At 40.8% G+C, this 21,190-nt stretch overlaps 1 protein-coding gene across 2 annotated transcripts in view; it reads left to right on the top strand.

Moving 5' to 3' along the window:
• FAM185A (family with sequence similarity 185 member A) overlaps nt 1-21,190 on the top strand; it is a 45,160-nt gene that overhangs the window by 11,364 nt on the left and 12,606 nt on the right. For both annotated transcript variants that reach the window (XR_007244831.1, XM_048500549.1), the window contains exon 5: nt 10,206-10,247. Coding sequence is in view for 1 of the 2 variants with exons in the window: in XM_048500549.1 (XP_048356506.1) it covers nt 10,206-10,247 (42 nt within the window). In the remaining variant the exon portion in view is untranslated. The remainder of the gene's footprint in view (nt 1-10,205; nt 10,248-21,190) is intronic.

Genomic DNA, 21,190 nt, shown 5'->3' with positions numbered 1-21,190 from the left:
TTATTAATAAAGTTGACTTTTATAAGGTCACAGCCTTCTTAATGTACTGGAATGGGCTGGTGCTATTCAGTAGGGTGACTTGAGTTGTAACCCAGATACTCAGTTGAAGGAGCAAGTAAAAGTCCCAGCTAGACTTTGAAATGAGTCTGGTTTATCTCAGTCAAGGTATGAAAAGGAGAGGTTGAGATGAAGTGGGAATTGAAGCAGAAGTGAAGGAATATAGGATCCCCCTTTCCCTTTGCACTGTGATCCCCGTTCATTTTGGGCTTGTCCGTGCTTGGGAGTTGTTCTGAGCATGAAAGTCCTAGACCACATCTGTTGAGAGGATGCACGGGGGACACATGGGCATCAAAGTTGGTTCTCAGATGACTGTGCAGAACAGGTGACATATAAATGCTTGGCCTAGCAAACAATTTAAATAGAAAAATCAGAGACCAGTCCAAGTACAATCCTGGTATATGTAGGAGGACTTGAACCACTGGATCATCCATTGGGCATAGCTAATTGGATTGCTTCAGGTAGCCATTTTCTTCTTTCAGTAAGGCTGCTTTTAGTGCCAAGCTGAAGACAGCTGACTGCTGTCCTTTTTTGTGGTGAAAATGAGTAATTTATTGCTCCCACTTTAACCCTCTTTCCAGGTCTGCACTGTGCTGGTGGGGGCATGAGAGCAATATCCCTAAGAAATATATTACTCTTCCAGTTGAATTTTTAAAATATCAAGTTATGGATGGGAAATAGCTAATATCAAAGAGGCTAAAGCATTACTATGGATAGGAATCATGCTGGTGAATCCAATTGCTAGAAGCAATCCTTTTATGTGTGTGCAGCTATGAAGGACTAGTTCATGGGTTACCACAGTGATGTGTCAATTCTTGTTTCAGTTTAGATGATTTAGTAACAGCTGGATGAAGAACTGTGTATTGTGTTCTATGTTTTACTTGGAAACCACCTTGGGCAATTTTGGGAGAGAATCAAGGCATATGTATATACTAGAGAAATAAACAGCAATTGACATGGTTCTTTCCCTTGCTGGCATACGCCTTCCTGAGGGCTGGGCACTGCTGGTATGGATAGGAACTATGTCATATGTATGCACTGGGTGTAAATCTTGGTGACAATCCCTGGGGTAAAATTCTTGGTATAATTGACGTTGGGATACTGTTTTCATTGGAAAATTTTCTTTGGTTTTTTAGCTGGCACTGTGGACCCTACAAATCCACTTCTAATTTTTCTACCATTCTTGGTCAAGCATCCCATTTTTTGGTCCTGAGGGTTTCGTCTTATCTTGGCAGGATGACTAATGTGAATATCCTGTATGTTAGCTGAGCTGGCAGTTGCAGTGTGGGAGTACAGTCCCGCAAGCCCCTAATTTACCAACCTCTTAGTATGCAGATTTTCCATGTGCTTGAGGTATTCCATCATAGTCACTTACAACAGAAATTTGTACCAACCACAAAAAATACCCATCTGAAAAAAATACTCAGAAATTTAGCTTTATGACACCACAACAATGAACTCTTGTTTCCTACCAAGTTTATACCTTGCTTTGGATGTTCTTTCCCCTTCTGCCATCACCACCCATATCCTTATAGAAGAATCTCTCCTTGTTCTTTTATAGCAAAGTGTAGGTTGACTTAAATTCTTGGCTGTCATCCCAGCCATTAGACTAGAGTCATGCTGACTGGGAATGCATAAGCTTAAATAAATAAGCACAGTTTTATTTTTAAAACTGTAAAAGGATAAGCTGTATTTAGTATCTATGTAGTACATCAAAGCATGTTTGCGATGTTAGTCCAAAATTTGGAACTAATTGAAAAATCTGTCTCTTATACACTCATGTATTCATGAAGAGCTATTCTGTATATTTCAGATTTACATAAAACACATACGGGGCAGGTGTGAACCATTTTTCACCTCTCCCTCATATAAACTTTGTCTTTTTCTGTCAGGAGACAGGATAAAGGCAAATATACTTGTATCTAATTTAAACAAGGTAATTGGAACTTGACTTGGAGTTTGTGTTCAGAAAGCTGCTAATGAAATGTTGTGGCAGGAGTGTGCCTGATGGGCCAACCTTGGAAAAATGGGTCAGGAGGAAAACTACCGCAACTCCAGAGGAAACCTCAGGGATGGGATGGGATCTAGTATTATCAAGAAAGGCTTAAATGGTTAACTTAGACCAGTGGTGGCGGACCTATGGCACTCCAGATGTTCATGGACTACAATTCCCATCAGCCCCTGCCAGCATGGCCAATTGGCCATGCTGGCAGGGGCTGATGGGAATTGTAGTCCATGAACCTAGGCTCTGGAGCAGAAGAAAGTCCACGGACCTAGGCTCTGGAGCAGAAGAAAGTCAATAAGCAGTCAGGCAATCAGACAGGGCAAAGCCACTAAGGAGTCTCAGGTGAGGCACAGGAGAAGGCAATCTCAACCCATGGATGTAGCTAGCAGATAAAAGAAGTGTTCCATGAGGCAGAAGGGAGGCCAGGAAGAGACAACCAAGGTGGCTGCTAGATCTGGGCTGAAAGAGTCTCTCTATTATCTGAATTGGTCTGTGAATTGGCCTGGTACTACTCTGCCTCGTGTCCTCTGTCTTAGTTGCTGCAGCCAAGAACAGAGGTGAGCTCATGAACAAACATCCAGCCCCCATGCCCCTTGCCACTCCCAGATGTTATTGTAACCCTTTCCCTTAGCTATTTTTAGAAGTCTCCATAATGCAGGAAGAACAAATGGGAAAAACACCTCTAAATCTACTGAAGATGCAAACATATTTTGATGGGTATGCCTGTGTAGAAGGACGAAAAAAGAAACTGAGTAAATCTTTCCGTCCAGCAATTCCTTCTGTGAGAAGAATTGGAGCCTAGCAATGGGCTGCAGAGGCTTATAGGTGAATTGACAGGTTCTATCAATTCAGTCCTTTATGTTTTGTTTTTCTAGGATTTCTTAAATCATAACAATTTACCCTTTCTAAAGTCTTGAGTGGAAATGAGTTAGTCTGAGGAGGACTGGGACATTAAAACAGCAAGCTGAGCCAACTGGCCCCGTGCGGCCCACTCAGCACACACCTAGGCTGCAGTGGGTACAGGCTTTTCTGAGCTGAGTAACCCATGCAGTACTATCAATACCTCTAGGGTTGCTTAGCTCAGCTTGCTCCTGAGAGAGAAATAATAAGGCCCAGGCCAATGGTGCAAGTAAAGTAAAAATCATATTGTAGTGTTCAGCTAAAAATTCTGTATACATTTTGTAAAATTCTGTACATATTTTTTTTACCTGAGTAATAAAGTAGACATTATAGTTTACTTGGCTCTGTTTTTTACCTCTGGCAGTCCCCCCACTTTTTTTTTCCAAGTTGCTTCTGGCTTCCAGTGGCCCTCCAGGCCATTAGCTCCTCCCTTCTCCTGGTACCAAGGGACTCAGCAGACCAAATTACTACAAGAATGTCATGCTTCTGTAGTCTTCTCATCTCCTCATCCAGTCTTCATTCCTCTGTTCAATCGAGGATTATTAAAGAGCTTGCATATCCTTAAGCTGAAGAGAGGAGCTGTGGGCAGAACAGGGAGATGAGATGCATGTACAGACTTCTCATTGCTTATGGGGCCTGCCAAGATGCCTGTGCTGGAAGGAATGTGGCAGGGATTCTTTTGCTCCGTGAGTTTCCTCTCGTTCTGTGTCCCCAGTTTGATGGACTTAGCTCATTTCAGCTGTCTTCATTTTTGCTTATTAATCTAAGTATCCTTGGCTTTCAAATCCATCACTTCTGAGCTTCAGTCCTCAGAGCCTTCTGATGCACTTAGGTTGAATCCCCAACAGGAAATTCAATCTATCAAACCAAGTTTGAGAATAAACTGCACCTTTTCATTGAGGTTTCAACCTCCCCACCGCAGCATGTTTCCAGTGAAGACATCTAGGCGTATCTCGGATTCAAGAAATGTAACAATTCCCACTACCATGAGATCGGTTTGGTGGGTCTCTTCTGATTGGCTGTTGTGCCCTGTTGGGGAGGGACCTTTTTTTGTTCTCCCGCAAAAATGTGATGACCTTGATCACATCATCTCGTCTCCCCCACCCAAGTTTCTGGTTGGTTCTCGTTGTGTTCTATGGGGATTCTTGGGGAATCGGCCGTAATCTTTCAGATCCTCATCTGAAAAGATAAAGGAAAGCCACAGAGAAGCAGAGTATTTAGTTAGGATAATCCAAGATCATCTTGACCTGGTTACAGGTTGATTTTAAACCTTAGATTTCTAAGTTGGTATCAATAATATGGGTTTTTAACCTTTTTGAGCCTACAGGTATCAGAAATTTTGATATGGGATGTTGAGCACCACCACAAAATGGTCTCCACAGGATGTGAACCAAGCCAAAAATAGCTTTCACACTTCCTTTCTTGCTTTGCAAAAGAATCTTAGATGGAGAATAAAAAGAAATGAAGGTAATCCCAGGGGAAGGAAGGCAGAAAAATAAGGGTTAATAAAAGAAGGAAAGTCTGAAGGGGGAATAGAACCAGAACCTTAAGTGCTCATCATTCCTCCTGATCCTGTAGAGGCTGCAGCTTCTTTTGTAGCTAGGGAAAACCCTGTCGTTTGAATGAAGACTGCTAATAGCAAGCTCTGCTTTACTATGGCCCCACATATTTTCCGAAAAATTTGGTGAGTGCCATGGTGCCCATGGGCACCATATTGTGGAACCTTGATCTATAGATAGAATATATGTTTATATATAGTTGAGGCATGAGGTTAAGGTCCCAATTACTGCTTATAAGAACAGAAAAATGATATCAATAATTTGTTACCATCAGCCAAAGACACTGTTTGCCGGGCCTCAGCAACTGCGCTATCATTGAACAAATGAAAACTTGGCCAGAATTAGGTTTTCTTTTTTTCCCTCCTCTTCCTAGAGACTATAATTTGAAGGGTTGGTTAGCATAAAAATTATAGGCTTCAATGCATGTTGGAATTGATGGAAAATTATATGACCGCACAGTTCTGAGAGAAGACCATCTTTCAAATCAGCCTTTGGAACTTGCTTCAGCTAATTTGACTTGGGTAAAACTTTATTGATCTTAAAATGTTTATCATTCCTTAAGGATATCTTTAGAAAACTGTAAACCAAAAGAGGGAGAAGCCTGGAAAATATCTGTATAAACTGTAGTTTGGTTTGCTTGTGTACAAAAAGCAAATAATAGGATGAGTGCCTTTGTTAAGGATTGTCTGGAAATAATCCACCTTCAAGTTTCCCAAATGAGTTTTTGTTGTTGTTGTGGTTGGTTGGTTGGTTGGTTGGTTGATTCTGACCCCATGTTGCTTCAGTTTATCGCTTGATTTTCACACCCATTTTTGTACCTTTAGTTTTCACAGTATTGATCTTAAACTCTTTTTGGAGTTTAACAAAACTAACAGATTCCTCTGAAGAAGCCTTTTGGCAAAATGAGTAGGAAATTTTAGGGATTTCACCTGAGTAATAAATATATTGTTATTTTATTTTGCACCATCGGCCTTTGTCCTATTTTTTTATATCATGTCATGGGAACACCTCAACAGTACATTTCTATGCTTAAAATATAAACTGTTGATTGACAAAAAGTATACACAATATCTTACCAAACTTCGAATGTGCAAAGAAAACAAATACTTCTGTATATCCAGAGTTCCCAAAGTGGCTTCTGGCTGAAACCCAAAGTAGTCCATCTCTACTGATTTACAATTCTACAACTACTGCAAAGTTGCCACAAAATGACAGCATCCTTCCTCCCTTCCAAAGAAATAATCTGGCATTCATTAGGGATTCTTCTGGGGCCTCAGGAAATGATAACTCTGGCTGTACATCTGGTTAATTAGTAGTGCTTTCACCCTCTGGAAATGAAGGAGTTTGATTCAGTTGTGTTGTAAATACAGTTATTTAACCAGCAGATAAAAACCTGATAATCCATACACAAATAGCAATTACATCTCTTGCACTCTACTGCTCATGTAACAAAACTTCACCAGTGCATAAGAAATAGTAATATTCTTATCCTCAAGTAAAAGTTAACAATAAAATAATTCAGATGACTAAAATTCTGGTCAGCAAGGGTGAAATCAGCTGATTTCTAACATTCTGATAACATTCACAATACAATGAGAGGTGGGTAGTTTCAATTGCGCCAGAGTTGCAAGGATGCAGTCTGACCTCCGTAGGTAAACAGTAAAATTTCCTAATAAGCAGAGCTGATGGAAAGGCATTAAAGCAAGCTCTTGAAAAGGCCCATCAAAATTTGAAGAAGGTGATGAATGCTAGATAAGGAGCAGTGGAAATCCCTCTCAACTCTTCAGTAATCTCTATGGGCATTGGGAAAGGGCTATCTCATTCTGCAACTTGATGTCTGTGTAGTCGTTGACTAACTATATTTTTTGCTCTATTCAAACCCATTTCTAACAATTGTCAGGAGCTAGATGTATGGAGAGACATCTGTTAATTATTCCAATGCTCCAAGAACACTGAGGGTTTGTTGACAAAAACTAGGGTACAAGGCAACAGATTGAAGATGGTTTGTCTCACTGAGCGGAGGACACCTTGTGGGTGTTTCTCACCATGCAGTTGGGAAGGCAGGAAATAACCTTTCTTTTCTCCTTCTTGATTGGGATGAGACTGCCCATCTTCCCTCAGTTGTTTCCTACCAAGCCAGGGGAGAGCAGGTCTTAGGTTGTCTTTGCTACTCTGTGGTTGTTTCTATTTATCTCTGACTACCCTTTACTTATCCTCTCTTTATCCTTTTACTGTTACCTCTATTGTTCTTGGTTTCTTTGCTGATCCTGCAGTTCCCAGTTCTCTCATCAGTTCCTGTGCTCTTACCATTCTGAGCAGTGAGAGGAATGGGAAAGCGATGCCTTGCCTTTCTTGGCTTGTAAGATGGTTCCTGTGGACGCCCAAGCATGCATGGTCGCAAGGACGACACTTTTTTCTTGGATTATGATCTGCAGGCCGCATTAACATCCGAATCTGACTGTGATCCGAGGAGGAAGCCCAATCAGACTGCTGTCTGTACAGTCTTATCTAAAGGCGGCAAAACTGCTCAGGTGGTGGAGCTGACTGGAAAGTATTCCAAAACTTTGTGCGCAGAGAAAACGTGCACTGCTTTTCATAGTGAGCCTGAAGCTGCCATCTGCCTCAGCAGCAAGGTTTCCTCAGGAGCAGACCCAATGGCAAGGAGGATAGTAATGTGCCTGTGACTGGTCCCTACCCCTTGCTTCCAGACTTATATTTCTTTGTGAGGGAAACCAAAGTCTTGTCCCTGATGCATCCCAAGTCTGGTATCCAGAGATGAGAGCAGAACATCCTCTCCTATGCTATCTAGGGACCCTGATCCAATAGAAGGGAAAGCAAGTCATGGCTAACTGAGGCTGCACAAAAAAGATGGTATTCCAGTTCTGGAAGAGGCCTGGAGATCCTTACAGTGACTCAGACTCCAGGGGGGGAAGCAAATTCCTCACTGAGGAGAAGGAAGATGGTGCAGAGGCACAGATCCCTGAACAAGCGGCACAATTCTTTAAATCTGAGGACTCCCAATATCTCTTTACTAAGACTCTCGCAGCCTTGAACCTGAAGAGCTTAGAGGGGGAGGGAGAAAAACTCAAAGAGGACATAAAGTCTACACACATTGGCAACAAGGAATGTTTCCCCAATCCTGGGTCAGGGAAGAAAGTCTTCCTTCTACCAGAGTTTTTCAAGAGACTTCTGAAGTCTGAATGGGAAAAACCTATGTCAAATAGACAGTTTCCCAGTTTTTTTTAAAAAAATGATATGACTTACACTCTTATGCTAACAGCATTCTACAGGTGCTACCAATGGATGCACATCAGAGATAGGAGAACCGATTCACCCTTGTGCAAGCTCATGAGTCCATTGCAACGTCGATTCACGCCACAGCATCAGTTGTCTCTAGAGCTGCCATAATGCTCCATCTGAGGGTAACTGTTGCCTGCAAACTGTCTCCTCAAGGCCAGAGGATCACCCTCCAAAGCAGCTGTTTTTCTCTAATGGAACCGTTCTGTGGAGATCAGTTGTAATTAGGAGAATTCTAGACACCATCTGGATGTCAGCAACCCTAGCTGGTTACAACAGAAACATTTCTGGTTAGTCTCCTCCCCTCCCCCCATCAAGAAATCTTAGCATACATATTCTCTAGATGTAGATGGGACATGCTTGGTAATGAAGGGATCTGTCTGCTGTTTCCTAAAAGCAAATTATCTCCCACACCAGACCAGCAATACTTTTTGTATTCATGTGGAAGAAGAATTTGGCCTGGTCATACTACAAGTTACCTCTTCTGATTTTCCCCACTTTCTTTATTGCTTGGCTGCCTTGCATTTTTTATTATATTTTATGTATTATTGTTAGCTTCTTTATGGATCTTTTGGGCTTTAAAACTGGGCTCGAGATATCTTAACTAAAATTCATAAATACCCTAGTGCAGCTCCTGGTAAGGCCCAATTCCAAATGGAAATTTCAGATGATCCATATAAATATCAAATGATAGCATTTTCCACTTCTGCTTCTTTTCATCACCTGCTGTTGTGAAGTGTAAAACCTTGGAGCTTTATGATTCATCATTGTCTCACCAGAAACTTGATGTCATGTACAATTCAGTCTTTGTTTGGAATCAATCCACATTGTGCAGAATTAATAGGCCTAATTCCTCACAATCACTGAAATTGGTCTCAGAAGCACAGTTGGGATTTGGTGCGTCTGGGCTGTTGATCTGCTTTTCTCATTCATAACGTTGGTCCAGATTTGACTTCACTGTACATCTCCTGTGATGTACAGAGAAGGCCACTGTACCTTAAAAACATGATGGGGAGAACAAGTGCAGTAATAGATGCACCAAATCTTTTTCCACTTGTTCTTATTACCAGCTTTGAGAATGCCTGATTCAACAAAACATCAAAGAATTTTGTGGCCCCTTAAAGGCTGACACCTTTATTGGGGCATAAGGTTCTAGGAGCCAGAGACCACATTACTTGATATCTCATGTGTTACACGCAGATATAAACCCACAGCAGCAAACAATAGAGATGTGAGAGAATCTAATACCAAACAAGGATCTGCCAGTCAAATTTCCTGAGCCAATAGAATGACTCTGGTGAAGTAAAGTCTAAGAGCCAAACTACACATTACATTTTTGGGTGAGTCAAGTTGGGGTTCCCAAACCCAATTCATTTTTCCTACAGTCACACAAGAGCCTCAGAGAAAGATATTTTTAAAGTCCTGAGGAGCCCAATTTCAGAACTATGGTGTCAGGCATGGAGAGGGTCATGCTTTTTCCTCCATTCTGTTTTCCCCAAGTCCAAATGGTTCCAGCAGGGAATTATTTGCATAATTTTGGAGATGCACATGGAGTATTCTGAGCACAGTGCATTTCCAAATGTATGCAAATAACCAGAAACCCCTCTCCACACACATTAAAATTCTGTTCAGAATTGGACGTCTGCTCTACAGCTGCTGTTTGACTAAAGGGAAAGTAAATTGGTTCCAGGGAACCCCAACCAAACTCACTAAAAAACTTAATATATAGTTTAGCCCAAACTCACAAAAAGCTTGTGATGAAATAAGATTTAGCCTTTAAGGGGGCAGAAGATTCCTGATTGTTTTTCTTCATGACCTTTTTTGTTATACAAAAAGTTGTTCTGTAACATAAGATCCCTGAGAGGACCACAAACTGGGAGATTCAGTTTGGACAATACATTCCAGGATAAGTGAAATGATGTGTTTTTGTAAGTTTTTTATAGTGGCTATGATGTAGGCTGGTATGGATCATCGATACATCATAGATATTCAGTCTGGTGAGGAACAGACTAATTTAATTATCTATTTTTCCTAATGCCAAACTGTTTCTTTCAACCAAACAGAAATTAAAGTAATATAGAGATTAGATTCTACTCACTGAATACTTTTGGAATTTTTTTTTACAGGTATGGCCTTGAAACTTTTTATAAAGCTTGCCTTTTGCGGGTTTTCTAAAACATAATTAAAGAATATCAGCCCAGAGTTTACATTAATTTCTTGGTATATGTGCAATGCAATATGTGCAATGCATATAAGAACCTTGGAGGCTTCTAAGCTAATTGCTAATTAAGATCAGGACCATCTAATTCCAATTCACCACAATGACCTGGGCTAGCTAACCTCATCATTATACTCTGATGCAGATTGCTCTTTTTCTTTCCTTGCAGGTGCTACTACTCTTCAAACTAAAACAGGAAATATCACAGTAGGTGAGTTGAGATATTCAAGGATTTTTTTTTAATCCAGAAAACATTGCTTATGGTGGCACACAGCTTCTTCAGACAAGGGCCACCATTAGTCTTGCAGACATGTGCAGTAGGGATGTCTTACATCATTATCCACTCATTTTTGCTAGAATCCCCTACTTAAAAAAGGCATTTTTCTCCAGTGGAAGATCTTGCATCTAGAGAATTTTTTTCCTGCTGAGTGGAACAGATCTGTGGGATTCAGTCCATGAGATGGTAGACCCAGACTTGAGTCAGGCTTAGTGACGACATTTAAATTCTTATATTTTAGCCTATCTGTCCTCTCTTCCAAGAAATATGTATTGATTAAAGTTGGCCTGGTCCAATCTGGCCATCCTAAGCATTCAAAGTGGCTTACCATAAATCTCTTGAACATGGCTGTTAAACATATATGAAAATAGATCTGAGATTATTTTGAAATAGAGCTGAGATTATTTTGTTAAACTTTAAATACCTTGGACCCTTGTATCTGTAAGACCACCTCGACTCATATTTGTCCAGTTACTGGTAACTTCCCTACTTAGCTCAACAAGAACTGACATTGCCCAGGAACATGGCTTCTCTGGGAGTATAGGAGCTCCAGTGGCACAGTGGTTAAGAGCAGGTGCATTCTAATCTGGAGGAACCGGGTTTGATTCCCTGCTCTGCCACCTGAGCTGTGGAGGCTTATCTGGGAAATTCAGATTAGCCTGTGCACTCCCACACACGCCAGCTGGGTGATCTTGGGCTAGTCACAGCTTCTTGGAGCTCTCTCAGCCCCACCCACATCACAGGGTGTTTGTTGTGAGCGGGGGGGGGGGGGGGGGGGGATTATAAGACCCTTTGAGTCTCCTATAGGAGAGAAAGGGGGGATATAAATCCAAACTCTTCTACATGTGCTGTTCAACAAGTTTTCTGAGGACATGAGGAATGCCCTGACCCTAGACAGTTTAAATACCTGAGCCCTCCGAGGGAGGACGGTATATAAATATAATAAACAAACAAACAAATAAATAAAGACTCTCTAGTTAGGAACTCTTTTATCATGTTTTTGTTTGCCCATGAAAGAAGATGGTGGCTTCCCTTTTATCTACAGTTGTTGTTTTTTGCCAGCCAGCATATGCTGCTTTGAGTCCCACTGATTAAGAGAAAAGTAGGACATAAATATTTTCAATAAAATTCTAGAAATGCTGCTGAAACTAGCAAGATCCTAGTGGAAGGAACTGAACTGTTCCTATAAAATGTGCTGGTTTGTGGAAGGGTAACATGGATGCAAGAAATCACAAAATATGCAATGCTGAGAACCCAAGAAAAGGCCTTCTTGGTCGTGGCACCAAAACTTTGGAACTGCCTCCCCAAGGAAATTTGTCTGTTTTCATCTATCATTGTCTTCTGCCAGTGGACGAAGACTTCTGTTGTTTTGTTTGACATGGTCCCAATAATTGGCTGTCCTCCCTGGTTTTGGTGTTGTGTATATTCATATTTTTAACTGAATAATGTTATATATTATTTTAAATGCTGTTTTAATGTTCAAATGTTCTAACGTTTGATGTTCACTGCCTTGGAAACCCTGTTTGGATGGACAGACAACACAGAAATGCTTTAAATAAATAAATAAACCTACATTGTTGTATTCTGTGCAGTTCTCCTTTGCAGATTGCCCATCTGCCTTTTAAACATCCATTTCAAAATCATAGAAATGCTAATAACTGACCCTGCGTACTTTACAGCCATGAGTAGTGTTACTCCAGACTAAATTCACTGAAATCAGTTGAGTAACTCTGCCCTGCTAAGCGGGTCAATCAGAAAATTAATTGATTGATTTTGTTGGCTACCTGGTAGATCTACAAGTTAAATAAATACTTTTTAAAAATTTCTGAAGCCATTTTGGTTCTTTGAAAGTGTAATTGGGAGTGAAAAGGAAAACAGATCGCTTTTCCTTCTAAAAATTAGTGACAGTATTTGTTAAATTGTAAGTTATACAACTCTTCTCAAACAGACATCATTTTGAGGTTTGAGTGATATTCAAGCATAATCAGATTTAATTAATTTTTTGGTTAAAAGGCAGATGATTAATCATCTATAGCATAATGAATTAATTCATAGTGCTGCTAATCACTATAGTGGCATTCCATTTTTTTACTAGAATATAATCATTTAAATATGAACAGCTGAAACCACCAACAGCTGGCCATTAGTATGGGTTTGTTACAAAGGAAACTGTTTATTAGTAAGCAGGAGCATTCACTTCTAGCATAAAGGGGAAGTCTGCCTAAAGTCTGCCTCAAAAATCAGTTCATCTGAGAAAATTGAAAGGAAACTTTGAAAGCTAGGTTTCATTCTGAAGTTTCCATGGCTGAGATATTTTTTTGTACTGTATGGATTTGTTTAAAGCAACTATGAATACAAATTTAATTAACTACCGGAATATGACATTACAAAAATAAATTCTACATTGTAAAACTATCAAAAATATTGTTAATGCCAAAAATACCAGCCAATTTATCAGGCTAGGATAATTTAGTTATCTGGTCTCTGGCTAATTAGTCTGGTAGAGAGATCATTGTCAGAAAAGCACATATTCAAGAAAAGCAAAGACGTGGCAAGAAATCTATGACTGTGACTATCCTAAAGCCTGTTAGAAAAACACAGTCAAGGATTTCCTTAAAAGACTAGGGTATGAAAGCAATAACAATATTTTAGGGGGAAAGAGAGCTTGTCCCCAAATAATACAGCTTGGGTATTCCTCTGTTTTAATTTAAATAACAGTCTTTAAAGTTTAACATCAGTAACTTGAACTGAACATGGATGTAGGCTGGCAGTCAGCACAGTTTTCTAAAACTGCAGGAGTGCTCTCAACAATCTACTTGCTGGGTGCTGTGTGGTTTCCGGGCTGTATGGCCGTGTTCTAGCAGCATTCTCTCCTGACGTTTCGCCTGCATCTGTGGCTGGCATCTTCAGAGGATCATAGCGTACGTTCTAGGCGGTTATAGATGTGGTGAGCCTGTGGTGTTTTGAAAGTCCTTTTGGCTGCAAGAAATGATGGATAGTACCTGTGTCTCTGCAGCGTAGAAGAAAGGTTAGAGAACACAGTAAGTGTGCTTTCCTGAGCCGTAGTTTTTCCAATTTCCGTGTGTCTTGGAACAATTTCTCCCCGTAGAGATGTTCAATGTATTGTCGAAGGCTTTCATCCTCTGATCTTCTGAAGATGCCAGCCACAGATGCAGGCGAAACGTCAGGAGAGAATGCTGCTAGAACACGGCCATACAGCCCGGAAACCACACAGCACCCAAGTGATTCCGGCCGTGAAAGCCTTCGACAATACAAATCTAATTGCTGCATTGAGAACCAATGTTAGTTTCCGTGTCATTTTCAAGGGCAGTTCCACATATAGAGAATGTTGTGGTTCCCTGGTTTTGAGATTGTTTTAACATAGATTAGCATGGTTAGATCAACAGAGTTCAAAAAGAGGGCAGTTTTTGTGCCAACTGAAGTTTTTGCCACCTTGTCTACCTGCTTTCCTGGATCAAACAGAACTTCAAACCTCTTAACTAAGGCTTCATCATGGCAGTAGCCTTATGTGGCCTTTCCTTGATCCACTAACTGATTGCATGCAGAGAAGTTTTTAAACAATGCTGGGGAACCCTTTAAAATATTATTTCCCTGCTAGGACAATGCTGGGGAACCCTTTAAAATATTATTTCCCTGCTAGGATTGTGAAGTGACCTGGTCCAAAATTCTACTACCTCTGTAAAACATGTGATATATTTTAGGGATTTCTAAGGCTTATTGAATCAATGCAAAGTGCAGTATTTGGGGAAGCTGCAATGTAGCATGAACAAATTAGTCACCCAAGTTCAGGATGCTCATATTAGTCTTATTTCATATAAGGAGAGGCAACAGTATGTGTGTTAAGTGTGGTCAAGTTGCTTCTGACTTATGGCAGCCCTATGAATTAATGGCCTCCAGAATGTCCTGTTGTTAACAGCCTTCCTCAGGTCCTGCAAACTGAGGGCTGTGACTTCCTTTGTTGATTCAATTCAATCCAATTCACATTGGGTCTGCCTCTTTTTCTGGTGAGAGGCAATCGATCTCCTGAATTAGGCCATTTATCTCAGGATGTGGCAATTTTGTGTACAGGGAAAGTAAGTTATGAAACCATTGCTATTGTAACATAAAATGAGAGAACCAAAAATGTATATGGGTGCTTTTCATGGAAAGCAAAAGCTCTGAACCACTTGGATCCAAAAGTTAGAAACAACCCTTGTGTAATGTGAATTCCAAACATCTGATGTGGAATAGGATATGCAACAATAATCATATCTGGGTTATTTAAGCTCATGCAGGCAATACTTTCCATTCCACTCAACTATTCTGGATGACACATATACCCTTCTGCATCCGGATCTGCAACTTTTGTTTAAGGAATGGATGAACTGAGTACCAGTGCACCATATAGGCTGCTTGCAGGAAGTTTAGACCAAAATTTAGCCCAAAATAGATTGACTAATCTATACAAGCTATATCCCAAACTTTTGATAACTACTTTGAATACCACCTTTATATGTAGAAAGTCATATTTGTCAGCTGTTTCACAAATGTCAATTTGCTTATAGAGTTATATACCTTCTATAAATATAGCAGTGATGCAACTAACATAAGAAACCATCCATGAAGGTTCAGTCTAGCAAAATTCACTTTGCTGACTAAAATCTAATGTGTGTGTGTTGGAAGCTACCAAACAATATTTTTAACTCCAATAAACTTGCAAGAAGGCAGTATGTTTGATGTGATGGAGGTACAAGACAGAGGATCTCTCAGCACTGGATTCTAAGACACTGTAAAAGTGAGGAGAAGCCAGCCTGGCAATGAGTCCTCTTTTTAAAAAAATTATACACACCTGTAATTATATGGTTTATATTGTTCTTCACCTTTAAGAAATGAATGTCCTCTGCAGTGGCTGTTGTGGGAGTTGCAAGACCAACAGCAGTATTGTCAACCTTCAAACCTTAGTTTCTGTCAGTGAAAGGCAAAGAGGAGGGCCTTTTTCACTTGGACTGAAAATGACAGACAGATAAAAAAAAGGTTGGTTGGTAGTGGGAAGAAGAGAAGGAAGCAGGGAAGGAGGAAGTGTAGGGAGGGGGATTAGGGTGGAAGAGTTGTGGTGTAGGTGCAGCATTATGGGATAATTCTTTAAAAATGCATCCTTTTATATTTACTGGAAGGTCTTACTGGAAGTTACAAACTCTGGTAGTTTCTAGAGCAGGGGTAGGGAACCTGCGGCTCTCCAGATGTTCAGGAACTACAATTCCCATCAGCCTCTGTCAGCATGGCCAATTGGCCATGCTGGTAGGGGCTGATGGGAATTGTAGTTCCTGAACATCTGGAGAGCCGCAGGTTCCCTACCCCTGTTCTAGAGCTATCCTTTGTCACTTACAGTAAGGACTTCCTGTAAGTAGACAAGGCTGCATTAAAAAAAAATCCCACCACTGCTCCAAGCAGTGGCAGGCAGTGGGTTCTGGGGGCAGGAGAAAGTGAGGTGCCCTCTGCAAGTCCTTTCAAGTTCCTCACAATTGTACAGTACTCAAATCAGCTATTGGAGTAACATTTTCTGCTCAACAAAATTTGCCTTTGAGTTTATATTTACATCCATTCAAATAGAAATTTAGTTTGTAATTATTAGGGACTAAAAGGCTTTTTTTTAAACAGGAAGCATTTTGTCTTAAAGCCAAGCACAGTTTCTTGCAAACATTTTCGTGGTAGAAATGCTACATTGGAACTGCAATAATTGATTGTTGGAGTGTTGTATCTCCTGCTGAGTTACCACATGTTGTAAAAGCACATGCAGAATTTCAGCCTGGCTGACTTCATGGCTGTGTTTTGAATTGTTCCATACTTGCATCTGTTCCCCAGACTTGTTGACTCTGGAGAAACGGTTTTTGTCAGGCTAATTCAAGGTGATTTAGAGGTATTTGCATAGCAAAATGGTCAGTTTCTCTTTTGCTTTCATCAGTGCGCACCCCCCCCCCCTCCTGTAACATTATTTTAAGTTTCCTGAGGTCAGGAGGGAGATCACAAGTTTTCAATAAGACTGGCTTCATATGCAAAGACTTCTGTGATGGAGTGTAAGCTTGTTGGGCTATGTGAAAGAATGGGTGAATTTGAAAGCTACTTGGTGCTTTGTGAGGGCAGAGTTTGGGGAGGGAAAGGGTCTCAGTAGGGATGTGATGTCATAGAGTCTGCCCTCCACAATTTCCATTTCCTCTGGGGAACTGATCTCTGTGGTCTGGAGACCAACTGAAATTTTGGAAGAACTTCAGGCTCCACATAGAGGGTGGCAATCCTACTTTTGCCATGTACACCCAACTGAAACATCATATGAAAACATGCCATATAACTTGCCCCTCTCAGTGGACCCCCAGGATGAACAGGCCATAAGGATTGTGCCATGCCCCTCTTGGTGGTCCTGCATGGGAATTCTTGATTTAAAAACCTGTCTTGGTTTAGATTCTCACCCATATCTCTGTCCCTTGACTTAAGTTTGTTGTATAGGTGAGATGTCACACTGAGACCCTTGTAAGAATGGCAGGAGTGTACATTTAATTAATAGAGAAGGACATTACCATGCATAATGGGGGGTGGGGGTGGGGGGAATCTAGCTAATGTTTCTTAGTAGCAGTTCCTGATCTGAGATTGCAAATGCCTTACCAGACCAGGTGCTCGGGAGCAGCAGCAGCAGAAGGCCATTGCTTTCACATCCTGCATGTGAGCTTCCAAAGGCACCTGGTGGGCTACTGCGAGTAGCTGAGTGCTGGACTAGATGGACTCTGGTCTGATCCAGCAGGCTAGTTCTTATGTTCTTATGTTTTGTTACAAACCGCACTCGTGGGTAATCTGAAGAGAAATCTCAGGAGAAATATTTGTAACCATAGACCTGTTGATTGCAGTTAGGTATTGTCTGGGATCTGAAACTGCCTCCCCCCTCCCCCCGGAACTTTGAAGTCAATGTCTTTATGATCTTGCAGTATGATTCAGCAAGTCCAGCTGCGTGCTCTGACCACTGGGTCCCTGTGCCAGCAATTCCCGCCCAGCCCTCGTCAGCCAATCTGGATCAAATTGACAGCTGTGGCTGTATAGAAAAATGAAAACACTAGCAAAAACAAAAAAACAAAACTCTCTTCTTGTGCCAACTATTTCCTGGATCATGCTAAGAAACCCTGATCCTATAAAACAAATGTGCTACGTGTGAGCATTTCTGAATTCCAGAGCCTTTCAGTCCTTCGCTACAATTGCTGTTTCTTCTCAGTAGAAATGGAGAAATGGAAATCACAATGTTCTCCTTATCTGGGCCGGGGGTCCTCTTCCCCCTTATTCAAAGATGATCCATCCTTCTGCACCTTTTCAGTGATCTTTAGTTAATGTCGGTATTTAAGCATCTCTCTGAACTCGGCTTTCTGAATGCAAGATTCTTTCTCTGGTTTTAGCATGTTTATCACACTCTCAGTTTCTGAGCACAGGCTCCTAAACATCCCAAGGTGTCATCCGGGTATTCACAAACGTAGGCAGTTGTAGTATAAACAACCCGTGAAAGTAATTGGTTCTTTATTCACCTGCCTTATAAAATATAAAGTTACATTAAACTGGCCTTCTCATCAGCTTCTCTTCTCCCTAGACAGCTGTCTCTCATAAATGGGAACAAAGCTATCAAAATAGTTTCTTCTAATGTATTGTCTGTGCTAGCCTGGCCCAAGATTGTTGAAATCTCTCGAGGATCACCCCCATTTATCTGTTTCTTTTAAGAATGATTCCCATTTGTATGTTCCCCTGAAAGAGTTGGTCTTCAGGCTCTCCATACAAATTGTTGAATCCAAGAAGATCTTCCTGCTTCATTCACAACCAGTGCATTTGGCTAATGTTAAATGTGCCCTGATCTGGATTGCCAGGCTAGCCTAATCTTGCCATATCTAGGAAGATAAGCAGCTTTGGTCGTGGTTAGTACTTGGATGGGAGACCACCGAGAAATTGCTGTGCAGAAGCAGGCAATTACAAAGCGCCTCTGTTCATCTCCTGCTTTGAAAGCCCCGTGGAGTACTGAAAGTTCTTCTTGGTCTTTCAACTTAGATCAAGAGTAGCAAGCCAGCTCTGACTTGCCTGCACTTTCCACAGCCAATATTAGATGTCATTAAGAGCCAAACCACATATGACAGCAGTGGATTTTGCTGCAAAAAAAGTCGCATAAGGGGTTAGTGATATGGGTTGGAGTGACAGTGCTGGAAAAGGGTGGAATAACTTTTCCCTGCCCAGCACTGTATCTTGATACCAGGTGGTACCAAGCCTCTGACGGGAAGATGATAGGAATACCTGTCTTTTTACTCTGGGATTGACATAGCTCCGAGAAGCCTTTTACAATCAGGGGAATACATGAGGGGTGAAACCCACCTTTACCTTGCCCTGTGACCCTGAGCTATATGTAGCTACTTTTTGCAAGTAAAATAAATGTCTGAGCTCCAGTCACTGACATCCCTCCCCCAGTGGCAAGGGCTTCTCCCCCTCCTAGAACCTATTAATAGGGTTTTTGCTTTTTAAAAAAGCAAGGTCTACAGCAGGCTTTTACAGGACAAGAAGTAAAAAAAGAAACATATTTTCCATCCATCTCTCCTCCGAAATGCTAGGAGAAGTGGCATAAACTATACACAGATTGAGTTCATTTAGACTTTAAAAAAAATCTGGAAAGACTGTGGTTGGCAGACTTGCAGAAAACTCCCGATAAACCTTTTCCAAAGAATTTGCAGGGTTCCAGATGGAAGTCCTCTGTTTAATTTATGGATTGGGACCAGATAGTAGTTTACCAGCTAATCTGTCATTCTGTTCTCCTGGTTCAATGTGAGACATCTCTTTCCTACTCCCCTTATTTTATCTTTTAATATAACATCCAGCCTTATGAAGAGTTCTTCTGAACTTAAAAGCTTGCATAATTTTATGTTATTTTGGCTAGTTCTAATAAAAGGTATTGTGAGGTTTGTATTCTTATTTTTAAGGCATTCCCCAACAACTGACTTTTTAGTGGTCAGGCTGATTTGTGGGTATATGCACAAATCTTCCACAGCTACTGAGGCAAATGTTCTTCACTCCCTGCATTGGAATGGTTTTTCTTGTCTAATCTTTCTCTCAATAGACTGATCTATCAAAAACCACTTTTGGGACTAAGAGGAAGGAAGCCAGGTTTGTGTCCATCATTGGCATCAGTTTCCAAGTTGACGCACCCAGGCAACTACCCCTTTTCCTTTCTAGTATTTCCACTTCTAATTGATATGTTTTGTCAAATATAGGATATAGCTTCTTCCTGCTCTGTTTTGCTTTTGGTGTCTGTCACATATGTCGTCTGAAGTCTTAGATAAAACGAAAAATGTAAGCCAATTCTGTGAGATTCTTGCAAATCCTTGTAGCTTTATGAGCTTCTTGTTTAAACCCTGCTTTTTAAAAAAGCATAATCTCTTACAAATATATTCAAAATACGCTTAGACCATCTTTTCTGCTGGACATATGGACCCACAGCAGTAAATGACAAAGTTTTAAAAAACCAGTATTTCCAAGAACCAAATACTCCCGTTCAGTGGAAATGAACCCTCCCCCCTTAATTTAAAAATCTGAATTCCAAGCTTTGCCACTTCAAGACCTCCATATACCTTCTTGAATAGCTCTATCTTGCAACCCCAATTAAATGCCATTAAGGTGGTAATTTTTTACAGAAGGTACCACAGAAAAAGACCTTGGCAGTTGTCAGTCTTGAAGGCAGTGTTGCAATGAGTGGAGCTGCCACACAGGTTCATGGGGGGTGGGGGTGGTAGTCCTTCAAGTATGCTGGTTCCAGATCACAAAGGATTATCAAGATTTGAATTGAACGTGGAAATGTACAGGCAGCCCCAGCAAAGATTTCAGTATTGGAGTAATGTCAGCACAATATTTTGTTCCAGCAATAGTCACAATTTGACCTACTGAAATTTTCAGGTTGTCTTCATGTAGCACATGTTACAATAGTGGAAGCATGGCCAAATCAGCTAAGCAACCATTCTAACCTGCTTTTACAGGAGAATGGATAGATCTGCTAAGATTCCCAGTCCTAACCAGATAGCACAGGTTAGCCTAATCACATCAGATGTTGTAAACTAAGCCAGGTCAATTCTGGCTAGTACTACTTGGATGGGAGACCACCAGGATGGCTAGGATTGTTGCACAGAGGCAGACAATGACAAACCATCTCTGAATATCTCTTGCCTTCAAAACCTTAGGAGGTCACCATAAATCAGCTGCAACTTGATGGCAAAAAATAAATAAAAGATTCCCAAGCTTTAAGTGGAGGCTGCCAAGGAAATACTTAGACCTTTTCCACTTGCTCTACTCCTGATTTTGGTTTGGGCAGGGTTCACTCACACATCTATTTTTTAGACAAGCATGTCATATAATTTGGCCTTCTTTCTCCCTCAGCCACTTGATCATGACAACTAGACTGAAATCAAGCTAGATATATCTGATAGTATTATTTTATCTTGGGTTGTCCTAGCTGAGCATGCTAACCTTCATCAGTTCCAAACTGGAGGACTGGAAGGGGAGGGATTTCATTATTCTCTTTCTGCACATTCTTTGTGCAAATTTACCAGCCTTGGGTTATTAATTTAAAAGATCTATATCCTGCACTGTCCAGAATCTGCCTAGGTTTTCAGTAGATGCCTTCCTGAAGCTGGCAAAAGGTAGTCCTGGTCTCAATGCTGAAACAGCTGCATGCAGATAATAGTCCTTATGTACTTCAGTATTCATAGAATACATCTGAAAGTCTATCAGAGAGAACAATTCTATGTCTGCTATGTTTGAAAATATACTCTGTTTAGAAACATCGTATCATTTTAGATTTGGTGGCCCCTTCTTTCTGT

The sequence above is a fragment of the Sphaerodactylus townsendi genome, linkage group LG06, assembly GCF_021028975.2.
Source record: "Sphaerodactylus townsendi isolate TG3544 linkage group LG06, MPM_Stown_v2.3, whole genome shotgun sequence".
NCBI lineage: Eukaryota > Metazoa > Chordata > Lepidosauria > Squamata > Sphaerodactylidae > Sphaerodactylus > Sphaerodactylus townsendi.
Note: the sequence above shows the minus strand (reverse complement) of the source record. Positions and strands in the feature narration are given on the sequence as shown.